Raw genomic sequence first — 14,762 nt, forward strand, 5'->3', positions numbered from 1 at the left:
AATTTTAAAACACAGCTTGTTGAAGGTGAATGAAACGTTTTTGCAGGTGTGACCTTGCTGTCCCTTTTGACAAAGGAAATACGAGTAAAGCAGTTCCTGCTGTGGCTCAGCGGCGATGAACCCAGCTCGTGTCCACGAGGATGCGGGTGCGGGCTTGATCCCTGGCCCTGCTCCGTGGGTTAAGAATCCGGTGTTTCCGTAAGCTGCGGTGTAGGTCGCAGATGTTGTTCAGAACCACCATTGCTGTGCTGTGGTGTAGACTGGCAGCTACAGCTCCGATTCAACCCCTTGCCCTGGGAACTTCCATATGTGCCCTAAACAGACCAAAAAAAAAAAAAAAAAAATAATACTAGTGAAGATGTTTTTAAGCATCATCAGTAACTTTAGGAAACAGGCGTTCCCATTGTGGCTCAGCGGTAATGAACCTGACTGTATCCATAAGGATGCAGGTTCGAACCCTGGCCTTGCTCAGTGGGTTAAGAATCCAGCATTGCTGTGAGCTGTGGTGTAGTTTGCAGATGCAGCTTGGATCTGGCATTGCCATGGCTGTGGTGTAGGCCGGCACCTGCAGCTCCCATTCAACCCCTAGCCTGGGAACTTCCATATGCCGCAGGTACGGCCCTAAGAAAGCAAAAAAAATAAGCACACAAAAAATAAAGGAAACAAAGTACTAACCAGGTGGGCAACACGTGTGTTTTGTTGTTTGTTTTGTTTTGTTGGCAAAAGGGAAGAAAAAGACAAATTTGCTCGGAACTTTTTCTTCATTTCTAGGGATGGCGAGTAAAGAGAGGTTTTCTTTATTACGTACTTCCTTAAGAACTTAAAGGAGGAGTTCCCTTGTGGCTCAGTAGGTTAAGGGTCTGGCATCGTTACTGCTGTGGTTCAGGTTCAGTCCTTGGCACAGCAACTTGTGCCTGCTTTAGTTATCAGGATGTGTCTATAAGGGGTACACTTTAAGGGTTTCTCGATGGAGTATTGTTTTTGTTTTCTTTCTTTTTAGGGCCACACCTGCACCTTACGAAAGTTCCCAGGCTAGGGTTCTAATTGGAGCTGCAGCTGCCAGCCTACACCACAGCCACAGCAACGCAGGATCAGAGTTGCATCTGTGACCTGCACCACAGCTTGTGGCAGTGCTGAATCCTCAACCCACTGAATGAGGCCAGGGATCGAACCTGCATCCTTACAGATACTAGTCGGGTACTTAACCTGCTTAGCCATAAGGGGAACTCCTGAGGTATTGTTTTGGGTTGACGTGGGTGTTAGTCTAACACCGCTGTGTGACCAGCACACGTGACTAGCCATTTGCTTAATTTCTTAATTGCTAAGAATTTCTTAATTGGAATTTCCTAATTGCTTCAGGTGACTGGAGTTTTATTGCATGATGGAGGTGCCTTCTACGTTTTAATCTTGAGAACATGGTTCTGGTTTAAAATTGTTAGGGGAATAATTTGCCTAGCACCTCTCATGTATCAGCTTGGAAGTTACTTTTGAAAGAAGATCCAGGTGAGTTAAAAATCTCAGCACTAGATCCCAAGCAGAGGTTGTATTTAGCTTTTTCAGTACAGGTTCTGTACAGGTTTTATTTTTTACCAGAGTTGATTTACAATGTTTTGTCAGCGTCTGCTGTCCGGCAAAGTGACCCAGTCACACGTATGTACACATTCTTTGTCTCACATTCTCCTCCATCATGTTCCACCACAAGCGATGGATGTAGTTCCCGGTGCTGTATGTATACAGCAGGACCTCATTGCTTATCTGTTCCAAATGCAATAGTTTGCATCTACTGACCCCAGACTCCCTGTCCAGCCCACTCCCTCCCCCTTGGCAACCCCAAGTCTGTTCTCCATGTCCATGGTTTGTTTTTTTTTTTTTCTGTGGGAAGGTTCCTTTGTGCTGTGTGTTAGGTTCCAGATAGAAGTGATACCATGTGGTATTTGTCTTTATCCTTCTGACTTACTTCATTTAGTATGAGAGTCTCTCGTTCCATCCATGTTATTGCAGATGGCATTGTTTTGTTCATTTTGATGGCTGAGTAGTATTCTCCGGTGTATGTGTACCATATCTTCTTAACCCATTCATCTGTTGATAGATATTTAGGTTGTTGCCATGTCCGGGCTGTTGTGAAGAGTGCTGCAGGGAACATGCAGGTGCATGTGTCTTTTTGAATGAAAGTTTTGTGCAGATATGTGCCCAGGAGTGTGGTTGCTGAATCATATGGTAGTTCTATGTTTAGGTTCATGAGGTACCGCCATACTGTTTTCCATAGTGCTTGTACCAATGTACATTCTCACCAGTAGTGTAGGAGGGTTCCCTTTTTCCACACCCTCTCCAGCATTTGTTATTTGTAGGTTCTCATATTTTCTTGTCATTGGCTTCATTGATTTTTTTCTGCTCTATTCTTTACACATTTAAAAAGGTTATTTCTGTTTCCTTCTTTTCACTTTGGCTTTAATTTGCCTTTTCTAGCTTCTTAAGTTGGAAACAGAGAGCACTCATTTTAATACTTCTTTTCTGATAGAAGCATTGAAAGCTCTGCATTTTCCTCTGTGCACTGCTTTTGCTGCATCCCATAAATTTTGATGTGTTCTATTATCATTCAGATTAAAATAATCTAATTTGCTTACAGATGTCTTTTTTGACTCATAGGTTACAGTATTTAGAAGCATGCTGTTTAAAGTACCAGTGTTTGGCGATTTCCCAAACAGCTTTTTGTTGCAAAGAGCACTTCATAGAACTTCAGTCCTTTAAATTTTTGAGATTTGTACTGTGGCTGAACATGTCATCATCTATGCGGGCCTGTGCTCTGTATGTTTGGGAGGAGTGTGCAGCCTCTAGTTGTTAGGAATGGTGTTACTGGTTCAGGTTGGTTGATAAAGTTCACGGCTCTCGTGTCCTTACTGCCTTTTTCCGAGAGTCTCCTGAGGTTCACTTGATGTTCAGTCAGTACAGCCACCCAGGATTTCTCAGGATTAACGTTTAAATGAGGTAGCTTTTTATCCTTTTACTCTAAACTCATTCTATGAGGCCACCATCACCCTGATACCAAAACCAGACAAAATACCATATAAAAAGAAAATTATAGGCCACTGTCACTGATGAACACAGATGCAAAAATCCTCAAGAGAACACTGCCAAACCGAATCCAACGATACATGAAAAGGATTGTATGCCATGATCAAGTGGAATTTATCCTGGGTGCAAGGGTCCGTCAGTATCTGCAGCGCGCTCAGTGGGATCCACCCCATTACCAGAGCGAGGAATCAAACCACACGATCCTCTCAATAGATGCAGAAAAAGCTTTTGACAAAATCCAGCACCCGTTTCTGATAAGAAAACCTCCAGAAAGTGGGCACAGAGGGAACCTACCTCAGCGTAATAAAAGCCATTGATGACAAACCCACAGCTAATGTCCTTAGAGTTAAAGTGCATTTCTTGAGTCTCGAGGGCATTAGCCTGCTGTGGGCACCCTTGCCTGGCAAAGCAATAAAGCTATTTTTTTTCTCCTTCACCTCCCCAAATAAAGTACATTTCCTATAAACAGCACCATAGTTTGGTCTTGTTTTTTTATTCATTCTGACAGTGTTTGTGTTTTAATTGGTGCATTTATCCATTACATTTAATGTGATTATTGATATGGCTGTCAGTAATACTTGTTGGTTTTTGTTCGTTTTTGCTTTTTAGGGCCACATCCACGGCACATGGAGGTTCCCAGGCTAGGGGTCGAATCGGAGCTGTAGCCGCCAGCCTACACCACAGCCACAGCAACCCAGGATCCAGAGCCGTGTCTGTGACCTACCACAGCTCACAGCAAGGCCGCGTCCTTAACTCACTGAGCAAGGCCAGGGCTCGAACCCGCAACCTCATGGTTCCCAGTTGGATTCATTTCCACTGCGCCACGACGAGAACTTCTGTCCGTAATGGTTTTGATCTTGCTGTTTGTCCATCTATTCTATATTTCCTTTTCTCTTTTTCCTGCCTTCTTTGGGGTGGATAGTGTTTTAAAAATCTCTGTTGATTCATTAGCAATCCTTTTTTAAGTGGTTGCTCTAGGGTTTGAAGTGTGTGTTTTTAACTTAGGACAGACTGTCTTCAAATGATCTGATGCTGCTTCTCATCGATGCTTAGAGCCTTATAAATAAACATCCACGTGTCCTTCCCTGCTTTGTGTCATATATCTTCTTTCTGTACGGATTAGAAGCCCCACTCTACCATGTGAGTGTTTTTGCTTTAGACAGTTATTCTTTATATACATTTTTACGTGAGAGAAAAATAGCTCATTTTTCGTTCCCTTACGTGGGTCTGTTGTCGTGTGGTGATGCTTTCCTTCGACCTGAAACTTCACTTACCGCTTCACCAAGTGCAGGCGTGTTGGTAGCAGTTTTTTCCGAAGGTAAGACGTCTTTGTTTTACAGGATATTCATGCTAGATGTAGAATTCTAGGTGGACACCTGTTTTAACACTCCCAAGATACTCTGTTTTCTTCTTCTTTTTTTTTTTTTTTTTTTTTTCCTCTTTTGTCTTTTGTCTTTTCAGGGCTGTACCCTTGGCATATGGAGGTTCCCAGACTAGGGGTCGAGTTGGAACTGTTGCTGTCAGCCTACACCACAGCCACAGTAACCCCAAATCCGAGCCAGTCTGCGACCTACACCACAGCTCACGGCCACACTGTATCCTTAACCCACTGAGTGAGGCCAGGGATCCAGCCCACAACCTCATTGTTCCCGGTCAGATTCATTTCCGCTGCGCCACGACGGGAATTCCAAGATACCCTGTCTTCTGAGTGACATTGTTCCCGCAGCAGCTCAGTGTTGGTCGTTGTTTGTTTGTTGTGCCCGTGGCACACAGCAGCCTGACGTGGGATCTCAGTTCCCAGATCAGGAATTGAACCCAGGCCGTCAAGGTGAGAGGGGCACGTCCTAACCACTAGGCGCCAGCAACTCCCGTCAGTGGTTGTTCTTACCTTAATTCTCCTGTATTCATTGCGTCATTCCCCCCAAGACTTCAAGATTTTCTCTTTGGAGTTTCAGCAATTTGATTTTGATACACTTTTGCAGTTTTTCTGAGAGTCCAGTACATGTGTGTTAGGCTGTTTACTATTATTCAACAGGACGACGAGTCTCCTTTCTCTCCACCGCCCCTCCCCCCCTTTTTTGGCTGCCCTGGGGCATGTGGAGTTCCTGGGCCACGGGTCAAATTTGAGCTGGAGTTGGGACCTACGTCACAGCTGCTGCAACACTGGATCCTTAAGCTGCTGCACTAGGTCAGGTATCGAACCCTTGTCCCTGCTGCTGCAGAAACACTGTCAGTGCCTTTGCACCACAGCAGGAGCTGAAACATAGGGTGTTTTCAGCTCTAGAGGTGGTTCGGTTCTGGATTTGTTTCCATGTCTGTTTACTCTGATCTTGTTTTCTTTTAAATCTTTGGACAGATTGATGGCTTTCCAAATCTCTGTCTTCTGATTCTCTTGTCTGTTATTTCTTTTTCTTGCTGTCTTTGTTTTTTTGCTTTTGAGGGCCACACCCAAGGCATATGGAAGTTCCCAGGCTAGGGTTCAAATCAGAGCTACAGCTGCTGGACTACATCACAGCCAGAGCAACATGGGATCCAGAGCCGCATCTGCAACCGACACCACAGCTCACGGCAATGCCAGATCCTTAACCCCCTGAGCAAGGCCAGGGATTGAACCCACATCCTCATGGATACTAGTCGGATTTGTTTCTGCTGTTCCATGGTGGGAACTCCCCTCATCTGTTCTTTCTGGGTCTTATTTTATTGACTGACATTTCTCATCATGGGTCCCATGTCTCCACAAGGACCGTGTGGTTAGATGCTGGACTCTGTGATGCAAACGCAGACCTTGGGGAAACCGAGGCAGCCCCATAGCTGAGGTGCAGCCCTGGACCCCGGAGCAGCTTTGTTTCTTCAGACCCTCCCATGTCTTCTTATTGACAGCGTTCCCACTGGAACCTTCGCAGCCTTCCTGTGTCAGGTTGCCGTCATTCTGATGCCTGGTCCACAGGCGGACGGTGTCTTCCGTCTGTGTCACATCAGCCAAGTGCGTGGTGTTAGGGCTGTGCAGACACCTCCCGCCCCGAGCGGGACTCATTCGGACTCATTCGGCAGAGTGCTGCTGAGGTGCCGCCTGATTCGTTGTCTTCTATCAGTGCACCGTGAGCTTTGTTCTGGGCGGTGGCTGAGTCCGGTGCAGGCCCTCGGGACCGCCTGGAGCCGTGCTCTAGGGTGGTTTTGCCCTCCGCGTGGCCTCTCTGGGGCCCCGGGGGATGCCCCGGGTGTTCACGGACTCCTTCCACTCTGGTCGGAGCTTGTCCGTCTCCAGTGCTGTGTGAGCTCAGGTGGTTTTCAGGCTTTCTGCCTGACAGCTGTGGTGCCCACCCTGTGCCCGCCTCCGGGGGCTATCCTGCACGCATGCAACTTGTGTTGACAGGCTCCGGGGGACCCCACCCGGACTTCCAGGGTGCTCTGCCCTGTGCCTTCAGCTGCCCCAGCATCCCTGAGCTCTGGCTTCTGCCTCCTCGGCTCTGCAGCTGCAGAGCCCGCCTGCAGGGTCAGAGGGCTGACCTCGCTCACAGTCCTGCATGACCTGGGGTCTGGCTGTCCTAGTTTCTGTCTGGCTTCCTCCTTGTGTCCAGTGGGAGGGCTCAGCCTGGTGGGACCTGGAGGCCGCATGCTGCTCTCTTCAGGTGGGAGCTGCTCTGGAGTAGCCCCTGGCCTTTGCATGGTGCTGGTGGCCCTTGGGGAGGAGGTGTGCGCAGAGCCCTCAACGTACGGACCCCTGAGCCGCCTCTGTGGTGCCCCAGAGTCTGACTGTGGGGCCACGTGGAAGACAGGCTTGGTCACGGTTCTTTGGCTTGCCTGGAGTTTGACTTGATTTTTAAGAGCGGCTTTACAAACTGATGTGATAAATATTCACTGTGAAAATAAAAGGATAAAGGTCCTTTGGCTGTTCCTCCAGAGCTGCTAATGTATGATTTGCGCATCTTTTCTCTACACATGCTCCAAATCTCTGTGCTTCTGTGTTTCGTATCAGCTGGATTATAGATACTTAGCTTCACACATGTGTATGTATACACGTGTGTGCGTGTATGTGTGTGTGTTTCCGCATTTTTCTCTGCTGTGCTCCCCAGTTGATGCGTTACTTGTCGTGTTACCCAGGGCATTGAATTGCCTTCTGCAGTGTGATATTTCAGAACTCTGTTGGGTCTTCCTGTTGTGGGCTCCGAGGGTTGAGATCCCGACTAGTATCCATGAAGATGTGGGTTCCATTCCTAGCTTCAGTCGGTGGGTTAAGGATCTGGCCTTACCACAGGCTGCGGCAGACAGAGGTCGCAGATGCAGCTTGGATCTGGCATGGCTGTGGCTGCGGTGTAGGCCGGCAGCTGTAGCTCTGATTCTACCCGGGAACCTCCGTACGCCGTGAGTGCAGCCCTCAAAAGGAAAAAGAAAGAAAGAGAGAACTCTGTTGTATTGCGTAGCTTACAAGTACAGCCTAACTTCATTGCATCCAAAAATTGTGTTCGTTTGGGCCTGAGCTCATTCTCACGTCTGGTTCAAAGGCTTGAAATGTTTCTTTTTTTTTTTTTTTTTTGTCTTTTTTTTTGTTGTTGTTGTTCCTATTTCTTGTGCCGCTCCCGCGGCATATGGAGGTTCCCAGGCCAGGGGTTGAATCGGAGCTGTAGCCACCGGCCTACGCCAGAGCCACAGCAACGCAGGATCCGAGCCGCATCTGCAACCTACACCACAGCTCATGGCAACGCTGGATCGTTAACCCACTGAGCAAGGGCAGGGGTCAAACCCGCAACCTCATAGTTCCTAGTCGGATTCGTTAACCACTGCGCCACGACGGGAACTCCTGAAATGTTTCTTTATAGTTGCTGGGCCTGAGAGTGGTAGGAAGCGGGCTGGTCTCTTGGTGGGAGAGGGGATGCACAGAACTGAGTGGGGGTGGGGTGCCTGTCCCTCAGTGCCTCCAGGACCCCCGCTTGGGGCAGGAGCCGATGGAGCCGCGGTGCTGCAGCATTAATGCAGTGAAGGACCCTCGGTGCACCTCCAGGGTGCTCGGAGGGTGCCCAGGGGCAGGCCCCCTGGGAACCAGCCCCTGACGCCCGGGGGGCACCTGCGTGTGGAGGTTCGCGAGGGCGGGAGGCCTGGGAGCGCCTGGGGCCCGGCAGCCCCTGACCAGTTCACCTGCTGCCATGGGCCTGGCTTCCGAGCCCCTGGCCAGGAGGTCCCTCGGCTCACCCCCACTTGGTGTGGAGGACGTGCCCGGTCACCTGCTTTGCTGCCTGGGCCCCTGGGTGGCACGCCCAGGGCAGGCCGGCCCGCACCTGCTCCCTCCTGTTATTCACTGAGTGGGCAGTACCTGCCGGCCTACGCCACAGCCACAGCAACTCAGGACCTGAGCCGTGTCTTTGACCTGCACCACAGCTCATGGCAACGCCGGATCCTTAATCCACTGAGCCAGGCCAGGGATCGAATGCACACCCTTATGGATATTAGTCGGGTTTGTTACTGCTGAGGCATAACACAGACTCCCTGGAAGCCCTCATTTCTCTGCTGTCTGTCCCCTCTGACATGCGGTTCACAGGTCAGCTACCCATAAAACCAGTCCAGTTGGGACTGTCTCCAGGTGCTGGGGTGTCATCAAATGAGTGGGCTCTGTCGGCCACTGGCCAGTGTGGGCTTTGTGGCTGTCAGCCCAGGACGTTCTGTATGGTTCCCTTGTGGCCTGTGAGTCCTGGGCCTTCAGCAGAACCACAGGGGACAGGCTGCACGAAGGACTGGACAGGGCGGCCTTGGAGCACGAGGTTGGGGCCTGGCTCCCGAGTGTTCTGGGAAGGGGCTCCGTGGTACCTGTGTGCCTTTTAGGCTCCGCTCAGGTGCTCGTTGGGCAGGAGACATTTGCTGCTTCGACAGACAGTCCAACCCCAAGCTGAAAAGCCCCTGCCGGACTGGATAGCCTGCACATTGCCTTTAAAGTCTCCAAATCTGTATTGCTGGTATCTGCCTCCATGAAGGTTTTTTATGTGAGATGGCATTCGCTCTTCACGGTCTGAAATCCGTTCTCGCACATGATGTTTCCTTCCCAGGAAGGCTCTCTGGGGGAGACGTGGCAGGTGACCCCAGCGTCGAGGCTGGGACTTGGGCCTCGCCTCACGCGGATGGAGCGCGCAGCAGGTGATGGAGAACGAGGCTGCGTGGTCCCGCAGGGAACGGGGCAGTCGTGTGTGTGCACTCGTATCTCGGACAGCAGCGTGCATTCTGGAGTGTCGAGGCTTCTCGCCTCATTTTCGTGGAGTTAGGGACCTTGGGAATGTGGGGTGTAGTTCTGGTTCTGCTTGTGGGGTGCGAGCCCTGGAGCTCCGTCCGCAGTCCCTGCCCCACCCCACTCTCAACTGGCGTGTTAGTTCATGAGATGTCCCCTGGACCGTTTGTTCTGCGGGTGTTTGGACGGTCTGCTGAACCCCTGAGGCTTCGGAATATGCTCTGGGTCAGGAAGGTTCCATATCGCCAGGTGCTTGATCAGCGTGGCTTACCTGCTGGTCTTTGCTCCTGTGCCAACTAGTTCATGGTGGCGAGAGCTTCTGCAGCGTGTGGCCCAGAGAGCTTTGTTTTCACTGCTTTCGTTGGCCTTTATTGTTAGGCTTAAATTTTTAAAGTAAAAAAATGTTAAAAAGGAGTTCCCCTTATAGCTTAGTGGTTAATGAATCCGACTAGGAACCATGAGGCTACGGGTTCGATCCCTGGCCCCGCTCAGTGGGTTAAGGATCTGGCGGTGCCGTGAGCTGTGGTGTAGGTCACAGACGCGGCTCGAATTCCGTGTGGCTGTGGCTTAGGCCGGTGGCTACAGCTCCGATTCGACCTCTAGACTGGGAACCTCCATATGCCGCAGGTGTGGCCCAAGAAATGGCAAAAAAGACCAAAAAAAAAAAAAGTTAAATGGACGTTGCATATCATACGCGTTTTTAGGTGTTTAGTGTCCAATAGGGAGGGATCGACAAGTACGTGTTCTGTGTAGTGAGAAGAAAACCCTGTTAGTTTGCCTTGTAACTAGTGTTTACTTTGAGTGTAACTGTACCTTTTTTTTTTTTTTTTTTTTGGTCTTTTTAGGGCCGAACCCACAGCGTAGGGAGGTTCCCAGGGGAGGGATTTAATCGGAGCTGCTGCCACCGGTCTACGCTACAGCCACGGCAACGCCAGGGCTCGAACCCACAACCTCATGGTTCCTAGTCAGATTCGTTTCCACTGTGCCACAACGGGAGCTCCTCACTGTACATTTTAACAGGTGTCAGTGGACTTGGGGCTGAGAGAGAAGTGGGTGTTAATTTTTGAGCCCAGGAATGCATGCCCGGTGATTAGATTTTTGGCCGAGGGTTTGCTTTGCTGTATGAGAAATTGTCTGGAATTTCCCACTCAGAGGCAGGAGAAGACAGTGGCCGAGTGGGCGCTGCTGACCCAGACGTGGTCGGCGCAGCTGCTGGTCCCCACGCGGCTGCGCGCCGTGCCCTGACCTGTCCCTGTCCTCTTACAGGCTGTGGCGGTGCCCCAGGGCGGCGGACAGCTCTGGATCTTCGGCGGGGAGTTTGCCTCTCCTGATGGAGAGCAGTTCTACCACTACAGGGACCTCTGGGTCCTTCACTTGGCCACCAAGACCTGGGAACAAGTCAGGTAAGGCCCCGGTGACAAGCCCCCCCCCAGGCTTGCTCCTGACCCATGACTCGTGCCAGCACCCGGAGTTCACGCGACGGGGTCGCCTCTTGCGGGATCATTCCAGAGCTCCCTCCGGGAAGACCCTGCTTGGAGCAGCCCGGCCGGGCACCTGCTGCTGGACACCTGGCTTCGAGGAAGGCGTGCCAGGGTCCCTGGGACCCGCGCCCCTCTGCCGTCAGCTTCTGCGTTTACCGGGTTTGAGGGCACTTCTTTCCCCCGCACCTCATTGTCCCTCAGAGGTGGCTCTGGCCTGGGGCTTGCTGGCGGTGGAGCATGGTGTCCCCAGAGGGCGTGTCCGCCTGGCCTGCCTGACGCAGCAGCAGTGCAGCTGGAGCGAGGAAGGCCGCGGGGGCCTCCACGCTGCTTTTCTGTAAACCAGCTCTGCCGTTACTGTGCCTTTTTTTTTAATTAGACAAACACAGTTGATTTACAGAGTGTGCTGTGCCAGTCTTCGCGGTCTCACTGTGCTTGATTGCTGCTTCTGTGGGTGACCTGGCCCTGTGGTTGTTGCACTGGCCACTGCACGTCCATGCCGCTGTCTCGGCGGTCGGAGCTGCGGGCCTGACTCGCGAGAGTGTATCCGTGTGTGAATTACGTACACGAAGAAACCTAGTAGCCTGGCGGGTGGAAGGTGGAGTGAGCGGCTTTCTCCTCCCGGGGTGGGCAGGCCCAGGGGCCGGGCACCTTCCCTGCCATTAAAGCAGCCACCAGTGTCCCCGCCATGGCGAGAGACGGTTGTGTGATGGAGTGAGTGAGTAGTGGTGCCCACCAGTGGTCGGGTCCCAGGACGGGGACCCCCAGGGAGCGTTGCTCTGTGGGGAGGTCCCTGGTTGTGTGACTCTCTGGCTGTGAGGCCTGGAGTGGTTGACAGCAGCCAGGCACTCACGGGCGAGGGGAAGTTGCCCAGGGCCTCCTGGGCAGGCCCTGGACAGATGCTGGTGAGGGCGCAGGGCGACAGTGAGCCCCAGGCGCTCCCAGTGCCGCCTGCACCCCTTCTCTGATGTGCTCTGGTACCTTGGGAGGCGTGGCGGTAAAGGAATTACTTTCGCAGTAAACGTCGATTTCGTTGTGTGTGTGTTGAAACCTGGTCAGCTTCTCCTTCAGCTGAAAGAGAGTGTGCTCTGTCGTATTCTGGCTTTGCTTCAGTTACGCTTTTCAAGACCCAGCTGTTTCTTATTTGTTTACTTCATGAGAATCAGTTGGTATCTTCACTGCTTTTTTTTTTTTTTTTTTTTTTGCTTTTTAGGGCCTCCCCCGCAGCATATAGAGGTTCCCAGGCTAGGGGTCTCATCGGAGCTATTGCTGCTGGTCTACACCACAGCCACAGCAACCCCAGATCCGAGCTGCGTCTGTGACCCACACCACAGCTCATGGCAATGCCAGATCCTTAACCCACTGAGCGAGACCAGGGATTGAACCCACAACCTCAGGGTTCCTAGTCGGATTCGTTAACCACTGAGCCATGACGGGAACTCGTGCACTTTTTCTGTGTTTTTTTTTTGTGTGTGTGTGTCTCTGTGGGGCCACACCCACGGCATATTGAGGTTCCTAGGTGAGGGGTTGATGCAGAGCTATAGCCGCTGGCCTACACCACAGCCACAGCAATGAAGGATCTGAGCTGAGTCTTCTACTGATACCGCAGATCATGGCAATGCCAGATCCTTAACCCACTGAGTGAGGCCAGGGATCGAACCTGTGTCCTCATGGATGCTAATCAGATTCGTTAACCATTGAGCCACAACAGGAACTCCTTTTTGCTGCATTTTATCAGCTTTGGGAATGTTTGCCTATAGCGTGTGGGTGAGGGACCGTGGACGGCCCTGGGAAGGAGCTGCTCTGGCGGGGCCCCAGGTTGCCAGCAGCCACTTTTGGGCTGTTTTGTGACACAAGCTCCTTCCAGGCCTTTCCAGCACTGTGGTGGTTTTGTGGGTTTTCCCGAGGAAGCAGGGAAGCCCCGGGAGCTTCACCTGGGTCTCTTGGGGACTGTCCTTTGCTGAGCTGGAGGTGGCCTGTGCCTCCCAGCCCCGCCTCAGGGCACGATGTGCTGTGTCCCGGTGCTCTGGGCTCGGTTACCTGTGCACGGCCTTCAAGGCCTCTGTCCGCAGTCAGAAGTTGTCCCTGAGAAACAGGTCTCAGTGCCTCTTTGCTTATTGGGGTTAAGGTGGCCGAGTTCTCTCCAGGGTGCATTGTGGCCCCTGGTGAAAGTGCTGGCACAGGATCGAGGCGGCTTTCTTAACCTCTCTCTGGTGCAGAGAGAGCGGTACAGCGGGAGAAGGGCTTCGTCTTATTTTTTGAGCCTGCCTTCCAGGAGGCCATCTGGTTCTTGGTGGCTGAGAAGAGCAGAGGGCCAAGCTGCGTGGAGCTCTTCCCTGCAGTGACCAGGGCGTGGCGGTGCATTTCCCCCGGGCCCAGGGTCCCTGGGGGGCTGGGAGTTGGGGCCGAGGCCTGTCCCCAGCTTCACCTCTTACTCTCTTTGCCAGGAGGTTGTAAACGACCAGCTAAATATCTGTGTTTCTGCTGCTCAGCGAAGTTCCGTTACTGCTGCTTTGTGGTGCTGAGACACCTCCCTTTTGAGGCCTGCTTCTTTTTTTCGTCTTTTTAGGGCCGCACCCATGGCGCATGCTAGTTCCAGGCTAGGGGTTGAATCAGAGCTGCAGCTGCTGGCCTACACCACAGCCACAGCAACACAGGATCCGAGCTGTGTCTGCAACCCACACCACAGCTTATGGCAACACTGGATCTTTAATCCACTGAGCAGTGCCAGGGATCAAACCCGTGTCCTCATGGATGCTAGTCGGGTACTTTACTGCTGAGCCACGATGGAAGCTCCCAGCTTGTGTTGAAGGCCCCTAGTGGGTGCAGGAACTGAAACAGGGTGCGCATGAGACCCTGCGTGATGACTGCGTCCACTCCCCGGTCTTCGTTGGCTGGGCTCCAGCCCTCCCAAGATGCTCGGTGCCTCGGCCTCTGCACCACCGCAGCCCGCGCCCCACCCCACCCCACCCCACCCCGCAGCGTGCCCTCCCTGGCCCCTTCTCTTGCTGTGACAGTGGCTGCAGCCCACCACTGCAGCAGGCGTATCTCGGGGAACGTTGCCTGAGCACGTCATTGCACCAGAAGCCACGAGGGATTGGCTGCCTGACACGTGAGATACTAAGCTTTTTCTTTGAGGAATGATGCCACCAGGGAAGTGGGGACAGTGACAGGTTTTGGGCACACAGCTTTCTCACGTTGAGGAGAGAGACTCTGTGTAGGGGAGTCAGTAGCAAGCGGCCAGCCTGAGCCGGCCAGCCTGACCGAGGTCCCAGGTCGGGGTTCTCCCTGGGCCCTGGGCACCGTGTTCACACCTGCTGCGGGTGTGCAGTGACCCCCTTCTTGTTGGGGTGGCGCTTACCTGTTCTCGGGGTCCAGCCCCGCTTCCCAGTGGAGCACATGGTACCGCCGTGGCTGCCCTGTGGGGCGAGTGGCTTTCTGGCCGTGTCTGCCTGGCCGAAGGGGCTCCTTGAAGCGCTTTGGCGGGTCGGTGCCGGGCTGGCCGGGAGAGCCGTCCGCCTGGGGAGCAGGCTCAGGGCCAGCAGCACACGGCGGTTCGTGTCTCTCACGCCTGGAGTGGCACCTGGGCAGCTGGGTCACGCGTTCTTGCCCCCTCGCTCCAGACAGCAAGTCTGGTCCAGAGCTGTTGAGAATGGGGCTGAGGAAATGGGCTTTTTACACCCCTCCCCCCTCATGACCTTGATCCAGGGGCCCCGGATCGCAGCCGGAGGCCTCGCTGCGGGGCTTGTGCTCATTTGGAGCGCTGTTCAGTCGTGTGGAAGCACTGCTGCCTTTCAGAGGTCAGACAGCGCGGGGGAAACGCCCCTTAGATCCTTAGCAGTTAAAGTGGTGTGGGTATTGCTTTTGTAATTTACTGCTTATTCCAGCATGAAAGCCTCACCCCACTGTCGTTGGCAGGGCCGTGCAGGCTTAATGACATGGCCCAGCGTAGCCGCCGAGAAGCGCAGGCAGACTAATTACTGCAGTCGGTCTATTGATCC

The 14,762-nt window shown here is 52.7% G+C and overlaps 1 protein-coding gene across 1 annotated transcript in view; it reads left to right on the forward strand.

Moving 5' to 3' along the window:
• KLHDC4 (kelch domain containing 4) overlaps positions 1–14,762 on the forward strand; it is a gene marked incomplete at its 5' end in the record, with an annotated part of 45,275 nt that overhangs the window by 7,507 nt on the left and 23,006 nt on the right. Inside the window, 1 exon segment of the mRNA NM_001243840.1 lies at positions 10,550–10,686. Coding sequence (NP_001230769.1) covers positions 10,550–10,686 — 137 coding nt within the window.

The sequence above is a fragment of the Sus scrofa genome, chromosome 6 (assembly GCF_000003025.6).
Source record: "Sus scrofa isolate TJ Tabasco breed Duroc chromosome 6, Sscrofa11.1, whole genome shotgun sequence".
Taxonomy (NCBI): domain Eukaryota; kingdom Metazoa; phylum Chordata; class Mammalia; order Artiodactyla; family Suidae; genus Sus; species Sus scrofa.